The following is a 25,314-nucleotide window of genomic DNA, read 5'->3' as shown; positions in this document are numbered from 1 at the left end:
GTGTGGAGTATTGTCAGATCCTCTCCATTTCTAAATGGTTCATAGATCCCATCTCTGCTCCCCTGCCTTCCTGTCAGAGGTTACAGCTGGTAAAAAGTCATAATTCCATCATGGAATTAAAAAGCTGGACACTACAAACTACATAATCCAAGTTGTCTTTCTACCTTTTTCTAACTGTCTATTTATAAATCACACCCACCTCTCCCAAAAGGGCCCGGTAAGCACTTGTCACATGTGCTTAGAGATTTGTAGGCAATAAGAACTGAGTTGAAACATGGATGGCAAAAACATTTGTTTGAAAATTAACATCCTAAAGTTATCTGTTTCTATCTGCCTCATTTTACTGATACTACTTGTAATATCACAACTGTCAGCTGCGCAGGGTGTAACCACAAAGTCAGGCAGTATATTCATCTGTCTTCTGTACTGAAAATGGGTAAGTGAGCAAAAATATCTGCACCGTCAGTGCACAGGGAACTCGTCCCCTCCCCTCCTCCCAGCAGAGAACGGGGCTGAGCAGAGTGGGGAGCAACAAGGAGCCGAGAGGTGAGGAGAGGAGAGAGGGGGACTCGGATGGGGACGGGGAGAGGGCAGCGCAGACCCAGCTCGGGGGGCAGAAGGAACAGGGTCCCCCATGTCCAGCCCTGTGACCCGTCCCCCATGTCCAGCCCTGTGACTGTCCCCACGTCCAGCCGTGTCACTGTCCCCCACGTCCAGCCCTGTCCCCGTCCAAGGGCCGCGTGCCCTCTGCTGGGAATCTCGGAATTACAAAAGGAGTTTTTCATCTCCTGTGACGGTGAAGTCACACCGAACATGACATGATGGGGACACAGAGCACACGCTCTAATACCCTGTGCCCTTTAGGCTTGTTTCCGGGGGACTGAATAAAAACACGTTCAAAAATTGTTAATAGCTTTAAAGTAGTCTAAATGGGAAATTAAAAGAATCAGAAATACAAGAGATGTAATTTTGAGAGCAAAACGTTATCACCAGCTCCTTTCAGCACTGCTAGATGTGAACTGGCAGATCGAGGGGTCTGCTTTCTGTTTCAGACCCGATCAGTACAGCGCAAGCACTTCCAGCGGAAGCTGTCCAGGTATTCGTACAGGAACAGCAAACATTTGTTGCTGTGTTGACACATAATCCAAAGCCACCATGTGAAGGGTGGTTACAAATAACCAACGTTTTGTTATTTACAGCAGGAGGAACGTTCCAACTCAACTGCAGCTGATAATAAGCCATCAAAAACTATCCCCGAGGGAACACGCCTGGAGGGTAACTTGGCTATTTCAACATTTTACTTGAAATTCATAGATGCCAGAGAGTGCTTAACTTTAGCAGACTAGACCAAAAATAAACAAATAGAATGAACAATAACTAATTTACACACTTTCAAAATGAACTATTTGATTTTCAGTCCTGCTGCGCATACGTAACTAAATGAATTAGTGTTTAAGGCTATTTAATAAAACCAAAATTGAAATAGCCCAGAAGGAAAAATTTGCGAAGTGCGAGGTTGTTTTTTTTCCTGGAAACAAGTCCCAACAAGTTGTGTTCGTGCAGCAGAACTCCTCTTTCAAAAAAAGGTTTCTACCTGAACTTACATATATATAATCTCTCTCTATGTATCTCTCTCTCTATATATATCTCTCTCTATAGCATGGAGGGGGTCGGGCTCTGCTCCCCAGGAACAAGCGCCAGGACCAGAGGAAACGGCCTCGAGTTGCGCCAGGGGAGGTTGAGGTTGGATGTGGGGAACAATTTCTTCCCCAAAGGGCTGTGGGGCATTGGAACAGGCTGCCCAGGGCAGTGCTGGAGTCACCATCCCTGGAGGGGTTGGACAGACGGACATGAGGTTCTCAGGGACATGGGGCAGTGCCGGCGGTGGGTTACGGTTGGACTCGATGATCTTGGGGGGTCTCTTCCCACCAAAATGATTCTGTGATTCTATAATACATATAATTGCTACAGTAATACGTATATACTTCTCTACATATATTTTAAATCACTATATGATGTGATTTATAGTAGCACAAAATTATCAAAGGCACTTCAGAATTTCAGGAAAAATAACTTCACACAAATAGCTATTAGCAATGCTTATTCTGGGTCTTAGGGCTCCAAAGCTCTGAAAACACACCATTCAAGCCTGAACTAGGTCTGGCTAGATTGAAAACCCAGAAAAATCGATTTCTTTCTTGACCGGATCAGAGCAGCAGCTCCTCTCTGCAGCCCTGCTCAGCGGGACCCACTGGTCTTCCCTCCAGGTTCCCACCTGTTCATATCATTATTTTCTTTCATATATTCTTTCATTTTGTTCTGTAAAACCCTGTTTCCCAATACTGTTTCCCGTAAACCTCTGCTTCACATTTATTGTTTATTTAGTGCCGCTTCTGTGTGTGCAATTCCCTTGGTGTCTGCCAATGGAGAGCAGCAGTTCGCCACCTGCTCCTCCAATTCACGGCGTATCTTAAAATCAACTTATTCCATATGGCCCAGTAAGAATCAAGTGCCGCAGAAGTCGATGCCGAACACGATGGGATGAAGTTTCCATCAGAGTTAGAGCTACTACTGAGATATGTCTTTGTATGAAACAATGCAGATTGGATTTGTACATACTTAAGGGGATAACAATCTACTGGTAGTTCACCTTAAACGTTCCAGAAGTTTATTACCCACACAGTTTAAAAAAGGACAATATTTGAGACCAAATTGTCCTGTCTTCGCCTTCCAACTACTGAATGGTATTAAGCCCCAATTTTCGAAATTAAACGGTCATACTATAATGACTCTTCCTCGTGAAGATAAGTACTAATTGAGTAGTCATTTGAACTTCTCTTTGAATAAGTAAAAGGTTGTGCTTAATCTTTTGCCATAAAATAGGCTTTTATATGTAAAATTGTCTATTATTTCTTGAGATGTGATTATCATATAGTGACCTAACTGAATGTTATTTCTCAGATAATTTATTTAAAGGCTTTTTAGTTAAGAGTTTCCAATGTGTACATTTACAGTTGTCAGGAGAATGACCATACTCATTTTTTCTCTTAAAAAAATGCTGTCTTTAAGGATGTCACTTGGATAAAGTTCCTTTCTGGAGAGAAGAGGGATTGCAGCCTTTCCATGCTTAAGCTAGAAGAGAGGAAAATGTAAGAAAAGTAGGACTGATGTGAAGAGGGGAAACGACCACACATTAAGGTCTTGAGAAGGACAGTGCTGTCTTGTGTGCTTTAAACAGCGCTGAACACAATGACAACCATCAATTCAATAGCGTTACCCGTAATAAAACCAGTCGGGTTCACCTGCTGACACGCTTTTGCTACGTGAAACCCTCCAGAGGTGCTACCGCGCAGTTCTACCGTGCAAACCCGCGCCGGGGGTGCCGCGGGGCGTTACCCAGGACGAGTGCTCCTTCATCTGGTGCTGGTTGCTGTGGGGGCCGCTGGCGTGGCCGCGCCAGAAGCACGTCTGGCACAGCTGGTAGTTGTGGCACTGCTGGCAGCGGTACCGGAAGCCCATCATGCTCTCGCAGCGGCAGTACGAACATTCCACCGGGTGGAAGACTTGGGAGGGAGGGGAAAAAAGAAGAAAAGTAATAAGTGAACTTTAAGAAAACCTCGCCCATCACATTTCATTGGGGCTTCCAACCCCGCCGGTTCTAAAGCACTAAACCAACCTGTTATTCTGGCAGGTCATGACTTTGGAGTGCAGAACTGGTAAATTCAGTACAATTAACCACATGTTTAAGGTTGATGATTGTGTGAACCAACGGAGGCACGTCGCAAGAAGAGCCAGAGGCCACAAATGAATTTGCAAAGAGCAAGTTTTATGTTAGTTACCTCTCTACCGGGGGATCTCTGACGTCACACCTGAGCTCCCAGGCAGAGGTGACACAAGGGGGACGCAGGCGCTGGTCAGTTCAGCCCTGCTGGAAGATCACTGCGCCTGCTGAGCCCGCCTGGATTTCAAGGCTTCGGGCAGGTGCAGCCTCCTGCTCTTGCTCACAACAAAGCAGGAATCGCAGACATAGTGATAAGGTGCCTGGAATTTCTCACAGGCCTATGTTATCTAACAGAGAGGTTCTGCTCATCAAGCACACAAGGTCAGTAAAACAATTACTGTGATGTATGTGCTTTTTCTACAGACAGGTGCAAGTCACTTGAGTGTATTTACATTTAACCAACCTCCTCGCCGTTCTTCCGCTATATTCCCATACAATGATAACACAGCAGTTCCCTCCGACACATTCAGTACTTCTCCCTCCTCGGTCCGCTCAGCCCCAGGAGGCTCCGTGCAAGCCCAAGGCCCCTGGGAACCCGTCTGTGTGGGCAGGGGAAGCAGAAGGTTGTGCTCACAGAGGTTTGTGTCTGCCCCAGATCCCCTGGCCCGGTGTCGGCCCCCAGCTGCTCCCAGGAGGGGATATGGGAGCACGGTGCTGGGCACCTGTTGCGGGTCCCCCGCCGAGGAGCCTCAACCCTGCCCGGCAGCTCCATCACCCGCCTCGGCTCCGTCGCTGAGCCCCAACCTCCCTCGCAATCCTGAGAACGGGAACATTCAATTAAAACACACAGAGGCACCATCAGAAGCGGACCAGAACAACAAATAAATGTTTCTTCCTTGTTCCACCCGTGAGCAACCAGCCGCAGGCTTGCTCCGTTTAAGAGGAAAGTCTTCAGAACAAACAACAGAGCAACGCGGGCATGAGGCGTAGGAGACACCTTCCTTTTCAAAGGCATCTCACAAGGCGAGGCGCAGCAAACAGAATGGAAGGATGAAGGTGAAGGTGAATTACAGGAACAAATAGCTGAGCGTTGCTGTGGTCTAGAGCACCAGTAACACCAGACACCGGGAACAGCCGTGCTGTGGAGAGACGGAGCAGCTCACCGGCCAGCTGGATCCTTAGACACGTCTGTTATCGGCTGCTGAGACATGGACGAGAAACATCTGGAAAGAGTCTGAAGTTTTGATCTATGATAAAAACTACGTCTTAGCTGTTGCGAGCGAGACTTGGTCTAATAACGCAGGGAGCAACAAAGTGAATTCAGAGGGAGGTCTGGCTGGTGAACGTCCCAGGACAGCTGCCACCGCCAGAGCCGGCACGTGTGCCCGAGCTGCCCAACACGGGAAATGGCCACGGCAAAGGCAACGGGAGCACCGACCCGCTCGCGAATGCAATGGGCAACTGAGACAGGGCAATCGGGTGGGTGACGCTTTCCTGCAGCACGCAGGAACGCTGGACAAAGCAGACGACTTCACTGCAGCCGGCAATTTCAATATACGAATATACAAATGCCCAGTGGGAATGGACTGTAGAGGAACCGGTGATTTTTTTTTTAATAGATAAAGCGATGAAAAGAAAGACTTCTAGGTTTGTATCACATAGTAGAAAAGAAGCAGCTGATAAAGGTGATGACAACTGATCTAAAGTTGACAAGTCAACAGAGTAATTCTGTGGATTTTGGGAAGCAGAGGAGAGAGAACGTGAGTTCAGCACAGCACATTTCAGCGCACTCGTGAGAAACCCTGGGGAGCCACAGGAAGAAACAATTCCACAGGAAAACCAGGTTAAAAGAACTGTATGCTCCTTAAAGAAACGCTGCTAAAGAAACAAGCGTGAACCACCTCGGAGCAGAGTAAAGAGCGGGCTGCAGGAAAACACTCATGTGGCGAAAATAAAGAGCACCCTAATAAGCTAAAATTCAAAAGGAAATCTACAGGAGCAAAAAACCAGGACACGTTATTAATGAGGGCTAAAAGAGTAACTCAAATATTCCAAGAGCAAGTCAGAAAAACAGAACGATGGAAAACTAGCTGGGGATTTAAATAGGCCATGACAAGAATGGTAATGATGATCCTTAGATGGGTGTGAAGTTACACGTATGTATCTATGGACTTCCCATGTTATTTTAACTTGTAGAATACACACCAGAACAAATCACAGAGCAAAGTGCTGTGAGCACCTGAAGAACAGAGGAATAAGCCACGGACAACATTTGCCACATCAACCTAATGTCTTTCCATGGCACAGTAACTGACCTTGAAAAGAAGAAACAGGCATCAAATGCCATCAATTTTTCATTTTACTTCAGTAATTCTTACAAAATTGGTCTCCCATGATATTCTCAGGACAGAGGGAAACACAAGAGATGACAGGACGGTAACGTGGACGTGAATCTCACTGGAAAAACACCAATGAACAGATAATTGTCAAAATGGGAAGACCTGATGAGCAAAGGGCTTTACTCCAGGACACACACTGGTCAGTACTTTTCATAAACACATTGAGTGATCGTCAAAAATGTCTGATTTGGGGCATCACTTTCCAAGGAAGACGGGGGAGAAAGCACCAGAACGGTGTGAGCGGTATCTAGCGGAGATGTTGGCTGGGAGCAGAGCGGGAAGGGATCGCCAAACACGCCGGGGTCCCACCGAAACAGCAACGGCCTCTATGCGGCCAGAAACCGGCACCTAAGGCCTCACACCGCAGTAAGAAAGCACTCGGGCTAGAAAATTAGGAAAAAGAACTCAGTGGCAGTTTTGCTTATTAAGGCTGGCAGGGTAATTGTGTGAAAATAGCAAACTGCTTCAATGCCTTTCAAAAGATTTTCACTCACCTCATGGTGAAGTTTCCCTACACTGTAGTTCACCTCATTAAATAACACTGAATTCTTCTGTACAAATCCTTTGGTGTGCAGAGATTACTACCTTGCAAGCAAGTGTTCAATGCCACATTATACGTAACTGTCCTCTCCGATTTTTCTCTGCTCAGACTATGGTCAGGATGCAAGTAAAGTTGATTACTATTGCCTTTCTTGTCCACTTTCCCCTCAAAAAGATTATTTCATTTTTGTTTAGACTGAGTTTCACTCTGAGATTCTTTCAAGGCTGATCTCACCCCAAGTCCAAGTGCAGGGAGGTGCTGAAAGCCTTTGATGGAGGATTTTGAGAAGCAGCGAGGCAAATCTCGCAAGAACATTTACACGCATTCGAGTTTGCGTCACAACAGGCCCTGCTCTAAAGTCTGCCCCCACCATTCTTCTCGGCCCCTTTTAAGGCCGCACTAAGGTCTCCCCGGAGCTTCTGTTCCCCAGCTGAACCCCCAGCTCTCTCAGCCCGTCCCACAGCAGAGCTGCTCCAGCCTCGGGTCATTCCTGGGGCTCCTCTGGCCCCCTCACTCCAGTAGGCCCATGTCCCCCGCGTACTGGAGAGCCCGGCACCGGGCCCGGCACTCCCGCTGTGCTCTCGCCAGTGCTGGGCAGAGGGCAACCGCATCTCCCCCGCCCTGATGGCTGAGGATACTCTCAGGACACTCTCAGCCTTTCCTTCTTCAGGAGGGCGCTGCTGGCTGATGTCCCATTGGTGTCCCCAGGACCCCCAGGTCCTTTTCTGCCAAAGCGTTCCCCATTCGGTCAGCGCCAGCGCCCCGGGGTGGGTCCTTCCCAGGCACCAGGCCCCACACCTCCCAGGGCTGACATTCCTGAGGCTCGCGGGGAAAGAGACAGGCAAGAGTCTTTTTAAGAGCTCCCATGCCCATGAATCTGCACTGGGACAATCATCAGATACATGTCCGGATACTTGAATACAGCCTCGCAAGTCTGTTCTGAAGAACCAGTCCAACACCTTTAGCAAAGCATCCGCAGTAAAAAAACCAACTCTGTGTAACACAAGAGAGCGAAGCTTCCCTTGAGCAGGGAGGTTATTCACCACGAGCTGTCCTTCAGTCCAGGCTCTGCCTCTGCGCCTCAAGGATGCACCTTTACAACTCCCACTGGTGAAGGTGGGAGGGTTTCCCAGTTCTCAGCAGTTCTGGCAGCAGAGGTTCAGCCCTTGGTGGGTGTCGGTGCCCTCCGGTGCCGGCTGCGGATTGCCGTTCACACTGGCTGCGAGAACCTCTCGCCGAGAAATCGCACGGCGCTGAAACAGACGTGCCAGCTGTGCCTTAGAACTTAAACACCGAGTGTAGCAAATTCATTAAGGGCCCAACCCAATGCCTGAAACTTAAGCCTTATCAATAATTGCGGAACACTTTCTGAAACCACTCCGGTACTTTGCCGGGGAAGCCGATGGCTCACATTTCACCCCAAGGGCGCCGCAGCGGCCGCGGTCCCACGGTGCCCATCCCGCCCCAGAGCCCCCCGCGTGGCCCCGGCCGCTGGGGACCCGCAGCGGGACGGACTCGGACACGCGCCGGGGCAGCAGCCGGGACCGGCAATGGATGGACACCAGAGAATCTCTGGGGCCAACTCTTTCCTCCAAACCCAGGACAGGTTCTGGCCTGCGAGGCTGACAAAACTCTGACTGCAGGCGCGAGTACAACGCGCCATCACACGCAATGAAAAGGTGATCCTGTTTTAAATCAATATTTATTTCTGTTTCTTTTATGGTTTTGCCTGTGTTCTAGAAAAGTTTTCAACTAGAAGGAGATGGACATTCCTGTGACCTCCTACAAGCACTCATTTCAACAAAATCTATGATTTTTTTAATATATACAGATAGTAAAACATACACAACCCTTACAAAGTAACTTCACATTGATTTAGTGACAGGATCCACAGCAGTAGCCATTGTCAGCGCAACCTTCACATCTTCCATCTTCTGCTTTTTAAACACTGCCAATGACCACTTCCTAGGAGACGTTTACCCGTGGCGACCACGAGCTCTCGCACGTGGCCCGGCCCCGACTGCGCACGCCAAAGCTCCCGGCTCGGCCCCTCCTGAGCGGGCAGGTCCGTAGCCAGAGCTCAGTCTTCCCCCAACATTGCTCGTCCCTCCGCATGCCCCAGGAATCCCAAGCTCCCTCCTCCTACTGTCCCTATCCTTCACACTTGCTATTTTTCCCTTCCCACAGTCAGGCCCCCAGGGCCAGGCCTCCCTTAACTTCTTTGACTGCAGGGACATAATCCAGCCCAAATCTCGCCCAGCTAAGCCTGCTGTGACTTGCCACATACCTCGGCACCTCAGCTGCGAGGATTTCCCATCAATGCTTTCAAGCTACCTGACTCTGAGGCAAAAATACCACTTGCAACACCATAAAAGTTTCTGAGGAAAAAAAAAAGTTGTAATTTAGAGGGCAAGAACACTGGTAGAAATTATTGCTGGTAACATAATCCAGCAAGCAGCTGTAGAAGAGGGTGACAAGGATTAGAAATGTAATTTTAATGCCACAAACATTGTTACCCTATCGAGTTATCTGCATGCCAAACCGATGTGTGGCGAGACTGCGATGCGTACGACAGGATGAAGCCTGGGGACGGGTTGCAGATCTGACGGATGGGGAGCAAAAGGGGCACTTCTGCAACTGCTCGCACAGAAGAGGGACGGGTGGGGATGCGCCTGCTCTGGAGCCGCCACATGGCAGCAAAGTTGCCCGGTAACGCAGGAACGCACGCACTGATCTACAGCGATGGATTGCTCTGGGCATCCAGTAATTCCCTCCAGGTACCTTCAAGCAGAAAAAAAGATCAGACTGTGGATTATCTCAGACCTTTCCACCACTTCTGTCCAAACATGATGTTCAAACATTCGATCCTTGTCTGAGCTCTGTGCAATTCTACCCTGGCCTGTAACTCACACAAACATTTTGACTGCTCGTTTCCTTGCCATATTTATTCCACCGTGTGTGCTTTTCTTACAATATGGGTTTATAAGAACAAGAGGATCAAGGATGAAGAAAGCACCAAGTTGCTGCTGCCCTTGTCCTAGTGCAACCTGTCACAGAAGGATGGGAACACAGTGCAGTGCTTCACCCAATATTTGAACTACATCAACCCCCGCAACTTTTCTCAGTTTTCCCATAAGATTTGTCTCCATGAAATTTCTCCCCTTGAAATTCTTTTAAAAATCTCTTTAAAATAAGACCCATAGTTATCAGAAAATGTGTGTAAACATACAGAGCACCTGGGAACTTCTCGTGTCGCAATACAGAAGCAAAGGCCCGTGGAGCACCCGGCTCCAGCCCTGTGCGCTGCGGAACAAACGCAGGGTGGGTTCACAACCAGATGAGCTTTGCAAGAGGATCGACAGAAGACGATGAAACAAACGCCAAAAACCAGCATATCAAAACCACAACAGCACTTAACCATGTCATAGGCATGGATGTCAGGAAGGAGAGAACAGAATATAAACCCTGCGAGCTGAGCTGGAGCCAGGCTGGGGCTGGAGTTTATCGACCTGTGTCTTAAAGGGGAGAAGCTTGTACACCTTGATATGGCTACAGACGCACTAGGTGGAAGAAGACGTAACAACTAGTAGGGCTGGGGTTTTGAAGGATGACAACGTGATTTTACTCTGTGGGGAAGGAGACAAAAGCTGAAGTTTAGTTTATGGGTGGAAAAAAAAAAAAAGAAGTTTGGTTTGGTTTTGTTTCTAGAATTCACATACAAAACATCATACACATATACTGTGTGCGACTGTACAATAAAATAAACACACCACCTGTTTGGCCACTAAACCCAACAAATAGTTGCGACACCCTTGCCCAAGCTCCTGCAGGAGCCCTGGTGCCCCGAGCCCCATGCGTCCCTCTGGGGCAGGGGACTCTTCCATCACTCGCTGTTCATCTCCAGTTTTCCACCCCTTAGTGCTCCTTCGATACCTTCCGTAGGCAGCAAAGCCAGGACATTTGAGCTGAGGAAAGGTGCGGCAGCGAGGGGAGCGTGGCCTGACCTCCACGGCCAGCACTGCAGGTGCCAGCAGCTCTGGGAGCCGGTGACCGGCAGCCCGCGGCAAAGCACAGCTCAAGGGGAGTTTTTAAAAGCTTCAGAATAAACATGAACACGTAGAAAATTCTGGTTTTTCTGCTGCTTGTTTTTTTTCCATCTTCTACCACCAGTGACGCTAGAACTCTAAGATTAATCTTGTTTTGTATTGTTGCTGATGATTTCATAAGGACTCAGCCTTCACCCCTGAGGTGTTTTCACTCTAACAAAAGTCTGGGCTTAAATGCTCTGGGACCAAGACGGTCGCAGTGGGAACAATGAAAGCATTAAGTGCTTCATTACGTGAGACGGAACAGCATATTTACACGTGTTGAATGGAAACCCCGCTCTGACCAGATGTTTCAAATGAGAAAATATTCCATTTACCATTTTCAACGTGGGCAAGTCTGTGCATGAGAGGCAGCCACACAAGGCACTGAGGAGGCGGGTCAGCCATCAATGTGTCTAAAAACATGTTTAGCATGATCTTTTTCTGCAAAGAAAAGAGAAATAGAACTTAATTAAAGGAAAATTTTCAATTTTATACACCAAAAACTACTTCAACCTTAAAACCTCTCTCTGACTCAACTTCTGTCTACCAGGAATATTGCATATGCTATAAAGAGATTAAAATCACAACTTCTTTGCTCAGGGAGTTTCAACCTATATTAGGCAAACAGTAACAGCACAAAAACATATTAGTATAGACATGATATAATCATATAAAAATAAATGATAAACAGATGAACGGAAACCTCCAAGGAACGGCGGACTAGTCAGCCAGGATTGGCTCCTGAGCTGCAGCTAAAGATTCTGATTTTGAAGAGGAACACAACCAATGTGAGCGGAGCTTATTTAACGGTGTAGAAAACAGCATTTCAGACATCCAGACAGCACTGAAAAAAGCAGACACGCATTAAAGAGTAATTACAACTTATATACATAGACAATCCATACAGGAAATGCTTTTTGAAGGCAAAACAAAAAAAGAGGCAAGGGGAGACCTACGCTAAGATTTTTTTAAAACTGCCAATAAAAATGAAATTGAAACGAAATCATTAGGAGAAGGAAGTCAGGCAAGTTAAGAGTCATATTTTCTACGGTTAGAAATTCAAGCGAGCAAGAGAAAATTTCCACTGCAAACGCAAACGGCTGGAGGTAAACGGTACGAAACGCAGCTCCGAGGGCGACAGGTGCGGCGGGAGGAGCGGGGCGCTCAGCGGCACCCCGAGGAGCGCTCAGCGGCACCCCGAGGAGCGCGGTTGAGGACCCGGGTGCCGAAAATCAATGCGGGGGTTGGCTGTGGGTTGCTTATGTCTTTTTAATTAAAGTTTTATATTTAAAGCATCAATATTTTTGTGATTAATGGCAAATATATACATCTACTGCCTCTGTAGCTAACTATCCTGGAGAGATAACGTGAATGATAACTATCCCAGTTGCCATTAAGGAAAATTCTAAGAAATATTGAATCTTTCTTCTTCCGACTTTCATCAGGTGTCTTTGTTCCAGTCTCTCTGCCTAGTAACTAAAAAGCTTTTCCTGACTAGTTTGAACTGCAGCTCGAGGGCGTCCAAGCCTCTCGGCAGCCGCCGCACAGCCTGGCCCGTCCGCACACCTCCCTGCCCAACCGGCCTCTCCTCTCGCTGGGTGGAAACATCCCAAATCCTTTCACCAAGGCACGTCTGGGTCGGGCCATGAACCACTCTGCATGTGCTGAACCCGGCCTTCTGAGAGAAGAACCCCCCGGTTTGTAACCGGGAATGAAGCGATGGAGCTGTGTGATGTCCCGGAGCAGAGAAGGCTGCTCGCGTAACGAGCCGCTGTGCTAATGAGGTTAAACAGCATCACTGGCTGTAATCAACAGGCAGATTGGATGTTGCCAATCTTTACATAATTACCCAGTCGCTTACTCGTGCAGGTATCGTGCAGCTTTGGGAAAATGCCTCCAAGGCTCCCTGCTTTGCCATGGTTCCCATCTCACCATTTCATATACAAGAGTATGAGGTTACTCCAAATGATAAACGCTGCTCACAGACAAGTTCTCTGGAGACAAGAGGTGGGATCCACCGCACATCACACCCACTTCCACAGGTGTGACAAAGGGAACCCTGGGAACAACTGCTCAGCCTCACTCCCACATCTGCTCCGGTCATGGAGCAGATCCCCTGGAAAACAAGTCGAAAGGCAGGGAGAACAGGGAGGTGATCAGAGACACCCCGCGGCCTCACCGCAGACAGGTCTCACCCGACCAGGCTGGTGGGCTTCTCCGATGTGACTCCATCGGTGGACAAGAGCTACAGATGGCACGTACCTGGGCTTCTGTAAGGCCTTTGATAGAGTCACCACAACATTCTGGCCACTAAATTGGAGAGACACGGGTTTGATGGACGGACTGGCAGCCGGATGAGGAACCGGCCGGATGGCCACGTCCAGAGAGTTACAGTCAATGGCTCCATGTCCAAGTGGAAACCAGTAACAAGTGGTGTTCCCCAGCGGTCCATACTGGGACCAGCACTGGTTAACATCTGCATCAGTGACAAAGACAGTGGGATCAGGTGAATGCTCAGCAGGTTTGCAGGTGACACCGAGCTGAGCGGGGCAGGGGACACAGCTGAGGGACGGGATCCACCCTCATGAGGTTCAACAAGGCCAAGTGCGAGGTCCTGCACCTGGGTCGGGGCAACCCCGGTATCGGTCCAGGCTGGGGCTGCAGGGATGGAGAGCAGCCCCAGGAGAAGGACTTGGGTGCTGGGGTGAGACATTGGACGTGACCCGGCCATGTGCGCTGGCAGCCCAGAAACCACCCGTGTCCTGGGCTGCGTCCCCAGCCCCGTGAGCAGCAGGTGTGGGGGGATCCTGCCCCTCTGCTCCTGTAGTGACAGGACAAGGGGTGATGGTTTGAAACTCAAGGAGGGAGATTCAGGCCAGACATAAGGAAGAAATTGTTTGTGCTGAGGGTGGTGAGAGCCTGGCCCAGGTTCCCAGAGAGGTGGTGGCTGAAGCATCCCTGGAGACATCCCAGGCCAGGCTGGACGGGGCTCTGAGCAACCTGAACTGGTGCAGATGTCCCTGCTCATGGCAGGGGGGCACTGGGGGAGCTTTAATGGTCCCTTCCCACACAAATAATTCTGTGATTATATGACTCTACAACTGGACAGCAATATATGATACACACAGCGGCAGAAGAAGCCAAGCCCAGCAGAAGAGCTTCCTTCTGCCACAGACAGGGATGTTCCTCAAAGAAAAAGCTGTTTCCCTTTCAGCACCAGCTGTCAAAGCCGCTGTACAGAGTGATGCAGAGTCCATGTAGCTCACAAGAGGGCAGCAGGGACACAGGCTGTGGGGTTTTTTTCCACTTTTAGGTAGGAAATTTTGCAACTAATTGACCAGAAAGAATTCTGCAGCACTGCCAGTGCTCCCTCTTGTCCGCCTGGGCACGGGCATCCTCGGTGACGGCAGAGTAGGCAGGAAAGCAAACCGCAGTCTCCTGCAAATGATGGATGTGTCAGAGAAGGAGCCTGGATCAAGCCCTTTCTTGTGGCTGGTATAACATTTCCTGCTGGGTTCAGAACCCAACCACAAAAACATCCCTCGGTCCCCATTTGTGATGCAACAACAATGAAACAATCTGCCAGCAGGTTCCAAACTCCAAGTTCATAAACTGAAAATTAATAAATGTGAAGGCACAACGTTCATGCGGGTCAAACGCTCCCGGGGAGAACAGACGCTTTTCTGCACAGGTACTTTCTGTAATCACCTGCTTCCTCTCCATCCCGTTCAGTGACTGTTTTCGGTGCCTGCTGCTCGCACACGCACTTGTCGCAGCAGCTCTGTCCTCAGCTCTGCTCGCAGTGGGTGCAGTGGCAGGTTATTCCAATGCCATTTGTATATTTAGAAGATTAACACAGCTCAGCTGGTTTTATTGTTACACTGCCAACATGCTTGTTTCAACAAGACGCTAATGCATATACTTCCCCACAAAATACTGGCAGGAGACCACACCACCTGAGCCGACACAACGATATGTAATTTTTAACTCTGCAGTGATCAAAACAAGTTAGACCAATGTGAGCAGCTGTGCATGAGACCCTGCCTGCACCTCTAACTGCCCTGCGTCTCATGCTTGAACTGCAGCTCTCAGAGCACGCTGACACCATCCTTTATACACGAGACCATCCTGCCTTTAATAAATAATGTCCTCATTTACAATACCTTACATCTGTGGAAGCCCCCACTTGACCTAGCACACTAAATTATTACTGGAAGCTCTCTACACACCTGGGAGCCATCACAAAGAATGCAGCTCTGGCCAAAAGCATCCCAATCAACTCCACGTAGTGTGGGCACCAAGCGTGAACGATTCCGCGTGTGAGCCCGGCAACGCAGCAGAGCTGCGCAGCGGGGACAGTCCCGGGCACCCCCGCGCTCCCGGCCCTTTCACCGCCACACAGCAGCGAAGTCCCAGCCCGTTGCCCCTCAAAGCAGCTCCCAGACCTGGGACCTCCCTGCGGGGCCAGGAACCACAGCTGGCCAGGGAGGACTTGGCTCTTGGGAGTTTAAGTGCCCCCAGCACTAACACTCAATCATGCAGGATTTCACGTTATTAAACCTGTGCCTGGTTTAACCGCTCACTCTCCCAAATGATTCCTACATCCAGATCAGTGTTAATATCACCTAGGATCGTTTTTAATGAACAGGTTCCATGTAACCACCCTGCTTGAGGGAATGAGAGAGCTGAGCAGCATGGAGGTGGTCAGACTGTTCCAGCTGGCCCCAGGAGCACAGCCCAGCTCAAGGCCCGGTTCAGTTAACTGGTACAGATGTGGCTTACGTGTCTGGCACAGAAACGCCAAAGTCTGAAACCCCCAGCTTTACCAATGCCATCTGGAGCGAATTCCAGCAAACGGACAGGCTGGCAGAGGAGAACAGCACAGAAGTACCTCTGGGAAGCTTATTTTCAAAGCTGGGAGGCATAAGAAAATGAAATTAAATCTAAGAGAGTTTACCCATCTACGTCCCAGGACCTGTTTGTTTCAATGTTTCCAAATACATGAAAGAACTGTCTTCAGGTACAGTGTGCACCTGGATTAATTAAAAAAACATTACCACTCTCTACAAACCTGCCCTTACACTGGGGATTTTGTTATGCTGAACAAAACTAGAGCAAAGGTATTTCTAAAAATGAATCAATATGAAGAATTAGCCTCGTTGTTCATGGGAGCCAGAGCGCTAAGACATGCTGCAGGCGAGCTGCGTGCAAATCGTAGAGTTGTTGAATCGCTTTGGTTAGAAAAGACCTTTGAGATTGAGTCCAACCGTTAACCTCACACTGCCAAGGCCACCACTACCCCATGTCCTGAGAACCTCACGTCCGTCTGTCCAGCCCCTCCAGGGATGGTGACTCCAGCACTGCCCTGGGCAGCCTGTTCCAATGCCCCACAGCCCTTTGGGGAAGAAATTGTTCCCCACATCCAACCTCAACCTCCCCTGGCGCAACTCGAGGCCGTTTCCTCTGGTCCTGGCGCTTGTTCCTGGGGAGCAGAGCCCGACCCCCCCTGGCTCCAAGCTCCTTTCAGGCAGGTCAGAGATCAGAAGGTCTCCCCTCAGCTCCTGTTCTCCAGCTGAACCCCCAGCTCCCTCAGCCGCTCCCATCACCCTTGTGCTCCAGCCCCTCACCAGCTCCGTTCCCTTCTCTCAACTCGCTCCAGCACCTCAAGGCCTTTCTGGGCGTGAGGGGCCCAGAACTGCCCCAGGATTGGAGGTTTGGCCTCCCCATTCCCAGCACAGGCCGGTCACTGCCCTGGGGCTGCTGGCCACACCGGTGCTGGTCCCAGCCAGGATGCCGGGGCCTCTTGGCCCCTGGGCACAGGCTGGCTCGCACTCCCGAGCAGTCACTGCACCTCACTTGGCTGCCACGGTGAGATGTGCATCGGGCCTCTTAGAATCCTCAGTCACTCACCCAAGTCCAGCCAGGTGCAGCACAATTAAAGCACAATGTTAGCGAGCAATACAGAAACGCGGGTATGGAACTGTTACCTGCTGCGGGAAGCAGGTCCGGACGGAGTGCTCGGTGTATCCAAAAGAAGGCCCCTCAAACACAGCTGTCGGCAGCTTTAGAACTTCTTTCAAAAACTGATCAAACTTTGTGAATATCATTAGTCCATTTGAATCTGATATTTGAGAGAAAATATCTGTAAGAAAATATAATAAAACCCTATGGTAAATACATGCTTACTACAGAAAATAAAAATTATTTCACAATCCATTTAAACCCCAAGAAATTTCTTTTTGTTTTATTCTGAACACAGTCTCTTATCCACTTGCTAGCAAGATAAAATTAATAAGTGAACATATTCAAACATGCTGGGATATAAATCTCCCTGTGTCCTCCATCCCATCTCGAGGTGGAGCTGCCCGGCCTGAGGAGACATTCTGCCGGCACATCAACTGTAACGGCAGGAAAGCAGCAGCTCGGAGGCACCGTAAAAGCTACAGAATCTCTCATCATGTTTGCACCTTAAAAACAAATAAAAGAAAAAAAATAAATAAAACTGTCCTGGGATCCAAAATCTCTCTGGAAAAGAGGAATCTCTCAAACAGCTAACCTGGGGCTCTGCGAAGGAAGGTTTCGGTAAAGCAGCACTAATATTAGTAAGACCGACAATTTTCCAAGACGTGATAGATACCAGAATTCTTCACTAAAGAGCCACTGAATCATCTCTGAGGTTATTTAGGACACCATCCGTAATTAAACATCGGAGAGGATATGGTGACAGAAAATGAGCTTAATTTAAGTGATCAAAACCAGGTCTGCAAAAAAAAATAAAAGACTATTTCAGACAGGTGTACTTCTAGGAAACTAGAGAAATCACTCCAGTGTCCTGAACGAAGGAGCTCCTGGAGAAACCCACAATAAAGCCCTGCGCTAAGGGGGATACAGCCACCGGGAATCCGTTCCAGGGGCTGAGCACACAAGCTGGAAGTGAGGGTCTGAAGCCCGTGTGGAATAATCTTACAAGGCACATTAGGAATCACGAGGGGAAAAAAACATGAAAAAAATAAAAAGAGAAACGAGGGTCAGGGGGAACACTGTATTTTAGAAAATGAACTCATACAGAAAAAATAAATTTAACCTGAAAATTGAACATGGAAGAAAATTTCAGATCAAAATGCACACAAATGAGAACTATGGAAATAACTAAAACTAATCAGAGAGGCAAACTGCCAGAATCCTAATCAATTCTGGGTCAGAATCACTCCAGAACCAGCACACGCACAAAAACTGAAGGTCTAGTAATAAATCCGTCAGAGTGGGACTGGTAGAACATGAGTGGAACATGACAGCACTTGTATTTAAGAAAGGACAGAAATCTGCTGGGTAAATACAGTCATTAATCCAAACTCAACAGTGTGCAAGATTGGAACCATTTCAGGGAAAAAGTAATTAATGCTATGGAAATAAGTTGAAAATGAAATTAAAATAGAACAGGCTATATCAAGGGCAAATTTTAGAAAGCCCCACTAACCTACATCTTGCTGTCATAAAAATTGCTTTGATAGTTCAAGTGAAGTTGAACTCATTTACGCAGGAAACTTCCACATGGGAAATTAGTAGTGAAACTGGAAAAGATAAAGATTAGTGGGCTATAACGAGACAGTCGCCTGCCCTTTTAACGGGCAGCAAATTCCCCTCAAGCGGACAAAGTCGAGCAGGGCGGTGGCCGAGGGGTCACAGCTGCAGAGCCGGGCCCGGGTACAGCCCCCTCCTGCCCGAAGCCCTCCTGCCCGAACCCCTCCTGCCCAAAGCCCTCCTGCCCAAAGCCCTCCTGCCCGAAGCCCTCCTGCCCGAACCCCTCCTGCCCAAAGCCCTCCTGCCCAAAGCCCTCCTGCCCGAACCCCTCCTGCCCACCAGCTTTGCATTTACGCTGCAGTTCTCACCTACACGTTCAGGTCAGTGTTACTATGCTAAAATAGTTTTAAATAAAAAAATTCGGAACTACAAGAAACACTGCTCAGCCTCAAAATACCAACATAGAACGGTGCAACATGCGATTTCCTGTTTTCAAACCCTTGTAGTAAAACCTTTACATTAAGAAGCGAGCTCGTGATATCATGTTAAATCAGTCCAACAGTTCCCTTGAGAGCTTCCTTTCACTCATTTACCACTGCCGAAGTTGCCTGGTCTGTGCTTTCTAACCAAAGCCTGATGCTTTGTACCATTTCTCCGATCAGGTTAGAAACAAAGCGCCAAAAACCCAGCACCCTCGTTTTACAGGATCTTGACCTTGAGTCCAACCTCTGTCTCACAAGTCCTATGAGGTTGTCCATTTTTACCATACAAAGTCATAAACTATTTGTTAAACACCACATTTAATAGCAGTAAAAGTCAAGAAAATAGATTTAAGAGATTAATTGGTTTGGCTGTTCATCAGTGACCCGGCTGAAGGGACGGAGCGCGCCCGCGGGCAGTTTGCTGCCGATCCCAGGCTGGGAGGAAGGGCTGACACAGCAGAGGCTGCGCTGCCGTCAGAGCCCTGGCCAGGCCGGCTGGGCAGGGCAGAACCCCATCAAGTTCAACCAGGGCAAGTGTGGGGTCCTGCCCCTGGGCAGGAACAACCCCCGGCACCAGCACAGGGTGGGGGGACCTGCTGAAAGCAGCTCTGCAGAGAGGGACCCGGGAGTTCTGGGGACAACAGGGTGGCCATGAGCCAACAAGGTGCCTGTGGCCAAGAGGCCACCGGTGCCGGGGCTGTGTGAGGAAGAGTGTGGGCAGTAGGGCAGGGAGGTGAATCCTCCCCCTCTGCTCTGCCCGGGGGAGGCCCCGTCTGGAGTTACTGGGGCCAGTGCTGGGCTCCCCAGTTCAGGAAGGACCAGGAATCACTGGAGAGAGTCCAGGGAGGGACACAAAGATGCTGAGGGGTCTGGAGCATCTTTGTGACGAGGAGACACTGAGAGAGCTGGGGCTGCTGAGCTGGAGAAGAGAAGCTCAGAGGGATCTGATCAATGGGCTCAATATCTCAGGGTGGGTGTCAGAGGATGGAGCAGACTCTGTTCAGTGGTGCCCAACGCCAGGGTGAGGGGCAGCGGGCACAGACTGAGACACAGGAGGGTCCATGTGAACACGAGGAGAAACTTCTTTGCTGGGAGGTGCCAGAGCCTGGCCCAGGCTGCCCAGAGCGGCTGTGGAGTCTCCTTCTCTGAGACATTCAAACCCCCTGGACCGACCTGTGTGATCTGCTCTGGTGACCCTGCGTGAGCAGCGCTGGGCTGGGGATCTGCAGAGCTCCTGACGCCCAGCCACGCTGGGATCTGTGACTGTGCTTTTTGGGGGGGCTGTTATGTGCCAGATTTTTTGGCATTAATCAAAGTGTGTACTAAGGTCAAAGGACAACCCAAGGAAATACAGGCCAGAAACCTTCAGTTCCTGGGAAAATCATGGAGCAAATCTTCTTGGCACACATGGAATCATGGAATGCTTTGGGTTGGGACATTCCTGGGCACACAAAAGAAAAGGTGACCAGGATCTGTCAGTACGGATCTACTGAGGCTAAACCACACCTGACCAGCTCAGCTCTCCTCTGTGATGACTGCATTTGTGTGTATCGTTCAAGGCTTTTCACTGTTTTTATCCCACAATATTCCAGCATCCAACCTGGAGTGCCAGTCTGGGTGAGTGAACAACCAGGTGGGCGAGTAGTAGGTCGATGATCAGGCTTGGAGGGTGGCGGATCGTGGGCAAATCCCATGTGGAGACCAGTAGCAAGCGGGCAGCTGCTGGAATCTGTCCTGGACACGTCCTGCCCAATGTGGCTGTCGGTGACCTGGGAGACATGCCCGAGTGCGCTCTGGTTGGGTTGGCATTGATGCCAAACTGGGGGGAGCAGGTGACACCCCTGAGGACACGGGCTGCCCCCCAGCAGGACCAGAGCGACTGGAAGAACAGGCTGGCAGGAACCGTACAAAATTCCAGGACAGAAGTCCTGCCCATGGGAAGGAAAAGCCTCTGGCAGCGACCTGGGCTGGGATTGCCTGGCCAGGGAAAGGTCCTGGCGGGTCCTGAGCGAGAAGCTGGACACGAGGCAGCAGCGCGTCCTGGCAGGATGCTCGGCATCCTATGAGGAGGGGCTGAGGGAACTGCAGTCGTACAGCCTGGAGAAGATAAGACACTGAGAAGACCTAATAACGCCACCCAAACATCTACAGGGAGATTGTGAAGCTGCTTTTTGGGGAAAATTTAGTGATGAGAGTTTGAGAGGCAAGTATTAGAGAGGCTGTAAGTCTGGGAGAGATACCGGAGAGACCAGGGGATCTAAGAGTTGGGTTAACAGTGGGACTCGATGATCTTGAGGGTCTCTTCCAACCAACATGATTCTGGGATTCTAAGAGGCTCCAAGGACCAGCTATGAGAGAGACGAGCAGCTAAGGCCAGTCCCTGGAGGGATCCACACTGCACAGGCATGTGCATACATGTATATGTATGTATATACGTGTGTGTGTATATATATACACACACACATACATACAGACTGGCATCCTGATCAGGAAAAGGGGGGAACAGCCCCAGGTCGCTGGTGCTGTTCGCATTCACGTGGCTATTTTCTCTCGGTGTTGATTCATGTGGCTGTGCGTGTGTTCCTATTGGGAATTATTACTATTATTATTACTACTACTACATTGGTCCACTGACTAGGACTAAAACAAACAACTCCCCTTTTATCTCCACTGTTCCAAAAAACAAAATACCCTCTCCCTCAAATCAAAACCCCAGTTGGGCTAAGTCATCTACATTTTCAGGGCCTTCAGTATGCAAAACCTAGTACTTAGCAACCATACCTGCAGGAATGTTTAGGGTGAACTGCAGTAAGCACTACAGGCTATCAGAGCCCATGGGGAGGGCAGAAAGGAGCTGTGAGGAGGCAGCCAAGCAGCAGCGGGCAGGCAGGGCCAGTCATTACAGGAGTCAGCCCTTCGAACGAGCACACCGGAGCCTGGTCTACTTGAAGGTCTGTTTGTAACTCACTTGCAGAAAGGACACGGAAGCAAGCACTAATTACTTCACAATGAATCTACTGGAACGCCAAAACAAAGTCATCCAGATCCACAAAACTCAACATTTTTATGTGGAATTTCTTCGGCTTAAAAAGCTACGACAAAGCCCGTAGCAGTAGGCTGGGTTTACAACTCCCACCTCGCACACCACATACGGGAACTCCTTTGCAAGGAGTATCGTGTCACGGGAAATGTGTCTCTTTGCCAGAGACAGCCAGGTGGTGTCACTGAACAACTCCCGCTTCATATGTGCTGTCAGACACTGGATGGACTGGAAAACATGCCATGTGTTCGCATTTGCACAACTAAAAAAAAAAAAAATCAGCCTGTACATATGCAAGCACAGAGACCAAGCTACTACCATTCATATAAATTATGAGATGGGCAAAAAAAGCATATTTACAACTTGCAGGATTTCCAGAAAGGCTGGTGTGGCAGCTGAGCCTGAGCCAAGCACCTGCTTAGGACAGGGAGCCGAGTGAATCAGGAGACCGAGTGAACTGGGAACAGAAGAAGTTCATGATGAAATAGGTCAGTAACCAGAGACACAGGTGGGGAACACAGAAAAGGGAAAAAAAAAAAAACCACCAAGACAGCATATTGCTAAGGATGAGAAGCAGCAATAAAGTCCAAGAGCACAGCGAGGCAGCATCCATTCAATGCACAAAGACCCCATGGATTTACACAGTGCCTTTACCTCCCTTTGCTCCTCACATCCTTCCCCTCTGTGACATTTCGTGGGTTTTAGCTGTTACTAAACAGAGCGTCAACATGTTCTGAATAGCTCCAGCATCTCTCATCCAAGCACCAGCTTCCCCAGGTGACCTTTCTGTGCGTGATGAGCCCTGACTCCTCCAGCACAGCCCACCCCGCACGTCACGCTGAACCTGCTTTGTTCCACTCAGAGCTGTCAGATGATACTGCACTCTCCACTGTCTCAGCTCTTACTGCACTGATTTACTTCATCTCAAATTGTCACAAGTTCAGGTGTCAGTTTGGGTCCAGCACTATCAACCTATCTCAATACACAAAAAGGATCTTTATTGCTCTTTTTTGTTCCTTTTAACCAACCTTCTACCTGTGCAAAGACTCCACTTTCCATCCCTTTCATCCAACTTAGATGCCTTTAAGCGTTTGATAAGGAACCTTCCTGAATGCCTGTCAGAAATCCAACAAGTCTGTATCACTTAGAACTCCTTTGCCCATCTTTTTTTTTTGCCTCCTTTAACAAACTCCTATGGTTTTATAATGCACCCCTTCACAAAAGCCATTTCCCCCAACAATAAAATCTCACTTATCCATGCATCAACTAATTCTATTCTGCATTGCAAGCGGCTTGTCCAGCAGGTGTGCAGGTACCCGGGCGTGCAGCTCCCGTCTCCCTCCAAACTTCACACGACGTTTTCTTCTCCCCATTTCCCCTGAGGAGGCTTTCGGAACGACGGGTACCCAGCAGTGAGCAGCTCAGCCGCCGTGCTGCTTTCTGGAGCGCTGCTGATGCTCAGGCACGGACTCCACTAGCAGCACAACACACCTCTTCTTTCTGCCCTCGGAGGGTTCACAAGATCCCACCACCCCAACCTCAGATCCACAGAAACCTGTCCCACGGCCTTGTCTGAAAAGCCAACAGTCCAATTCTAGTCTGCTTTAGACAAAGCTTTTCCCTCCTGCACAGATTTCCCGTACTCCTAAAATCTCAATTCTGAATTAGCCCAAATCCCCTTTTCCTGGACAATTTTGTCCATGGTGCAGTGAGACTCTGTCTCGGTGTCTAACCCTGCTCATGGCACTGCAAGTGTTTTAGAGAACAACAGCGAGGTGGCTCCAGGCTTTCACCTTCTCTCCAACCGAGCAGAGACACGAACAAGCACACGAGGGGATGGAGGAGCGTCCAGAAGTGACAGCGGAGCGTCCACAGCAGATGGAGGACACGGAGTCGGTGCCACCACCCTGGGAAGCAGCTGCAAATCAGCATTCCTGTTACGGCTACGGAGAAAGACATCTGTGTTCCTCAGCTGACTCACAAGATACTGTGCCTGCCAGAACAATAAAACCCCTCAGCAAAGGCAGGTTTTCCAGAGGTGCGCTCAGCAGTCTATGTGCTGTCAGGTACTGGCCCCGACACACTGAATGGTGGGGAGTCAGCGTGAGCGACACACCGAGACGGCAAGGAGAGGAACTGAGGCTTAACACGGAACTGCAGAAAGGACAGACTGTCCAAAACATGCGGAGTACAGAGCCCCCGCTCTGAAAATGATGCTGCAAGTGCGCCACGGAAAAAGGGGCAGGAGACAGCGGAGGCCAGACCCAGGACCAGGATGCAAACTGAAGGTCAGCTGGTAAGATACAACAAACAAGCCAAACGCGACAACCAGGACACGGCCAGGCTGCAAACGCAGCCAGGAGCCCGTCCTGCAGCGGGTGGGAACTGCAGCCAGGGATCCTGATAACGGAGGAAGGTACGGGAGCCAATGGAGTAAGAAGAAAAAGGAAACCACAAATGCTATGAACGAAAACAGACATTGTGAAAAAAGAGAGAGAGAGAAAGAGAGAATGGTACACGAAATGCACAAATTTAACTTTTCAGACTAGACATCTCTGTCAAATAAGACTATTAACCTAGCTGTGCTCAAGGTGAAAGCATCTTAACCAGCCACCTATTGAATCAATAACTGAGGCTTAACGTAACTTCTAGAATGATATCCAGGTCTTTATCTGAAAACATCAAAAGCTGCCTGATCCCTCTAACATTTAACTGCAGTGGTTAATTGCCTTTTCCACCAAAAGGTCACATTGTCACTCTCTTGATGTGCATTGTCGTGCCCATTCCAGAAATAACGCCCCTTTTCCGTCCCAGGCCTGTGCTGAACGGCTCGTCTACTGTAATCTCCTCCAATCTCACCCTCGTTCAACCCAAAATGGAATATTTGACTGAGGAGATAAAGTCTCCATCTTTTTTCCCCAGTATTTGATCTTGCGTATTTTATAGAAGTAACGCATTTGTTAAAAATGCTTAACAAGTCTTAAAGATCCTCTGCCACAGATGCCTTTTCCCTTTATTTAACACCCATCTTTAGTCACCTGCAGCTCTGTTTTTAATTGAAGAGTTTCGTAGGTACTACCAGATTATAAAAATGGTATTTCCTGGTACTGAAACATGTGCAGCTTTAATATTAACATGTGCATGCAGTGACTTCTCACTATTTTCAGACCTTGTCACGTTGTTTAATTCAGCACACTAGTATTTCACGTTGTTTTAAAGCAAATATCATAAAGAAGCTTATTGATGTAGAAAATTATAAAGAACTATTTACAGCTGACAACCACGGAGATTAGGAGGAATGAATTATTACAAGATAACTTTCATAAAGGGAATTTAGGGTGAGGTGAAAATGGCAAGACCTGAACAATAAAATCTGGCCCTGACAGTAAGATGAACTTCCCAGCTGCTCAGGGTGGAAATGAAAAAACGCCCACAACAGCAGGGCACCTTGTCGCTGAGAAAACCAGGAATTAATCCCAAAGGACAAGACCAATATCCATGGGTACCGCCGGTTCTCTACTG

General features: G+C 48.9%; 1 protein-coding gene across 13 annotated transcripts in view; it reads right to left on the bottom strand.

Annotated features, from left to right (window-relative positions):
• The window catches only part of DTNB (dystrobrevin beta), a 181,716-nt gene that overhangs the window by 132,626 nt on the left and 23,776 nt on the right, over positions 1-25,314 (bottom strand). For 12 of the 13 annotated variants that reach the window (XM_065632399.1, XM_065632400.1, XM_065632401.1 and 9 more), the window contains 3 exons: positions 16,737-16,891; positions 11,085-11,190; positions 3,397-3,563 (listed from right to left, as the gene is read on the bottom strand). In XM_065632399.1, the coding sequence (XP_065488471.1) occupies positions 3,397-3,563; positions 11,085-11,190; positions 16,737-16,891 (428 nt within the window). The remainder of the gene's footprint in view (positions 1-3,396; positions 3,564-11,084; positions 11,191-16,736; positions 16,892-25,314) is intronic. The other variant, XM_065632412.1, reaches the window with a different exon arrangement.

The sequence above is a fragment of the Caloenas nicobarica genome, chromosome 3 (genome assembly GCF_036013445.1).
Source record: "Caloenas nicobarica isolate bCalNic1 chromosome 3, bCalNic1.hap1, whole genome shotgun sequence".
Taxonomy (NCBI): Eukaryota; Metazoa; Chordata; class Aves; order Columbiformes; family Columbidae; genus Caloenas; species Caloenas nicobarica.
The sequence above is the reverse complement of the archived record's forward strand: the minus strand, read 5'-3'. Positions and strand labels throughout refer to the sequence as shown.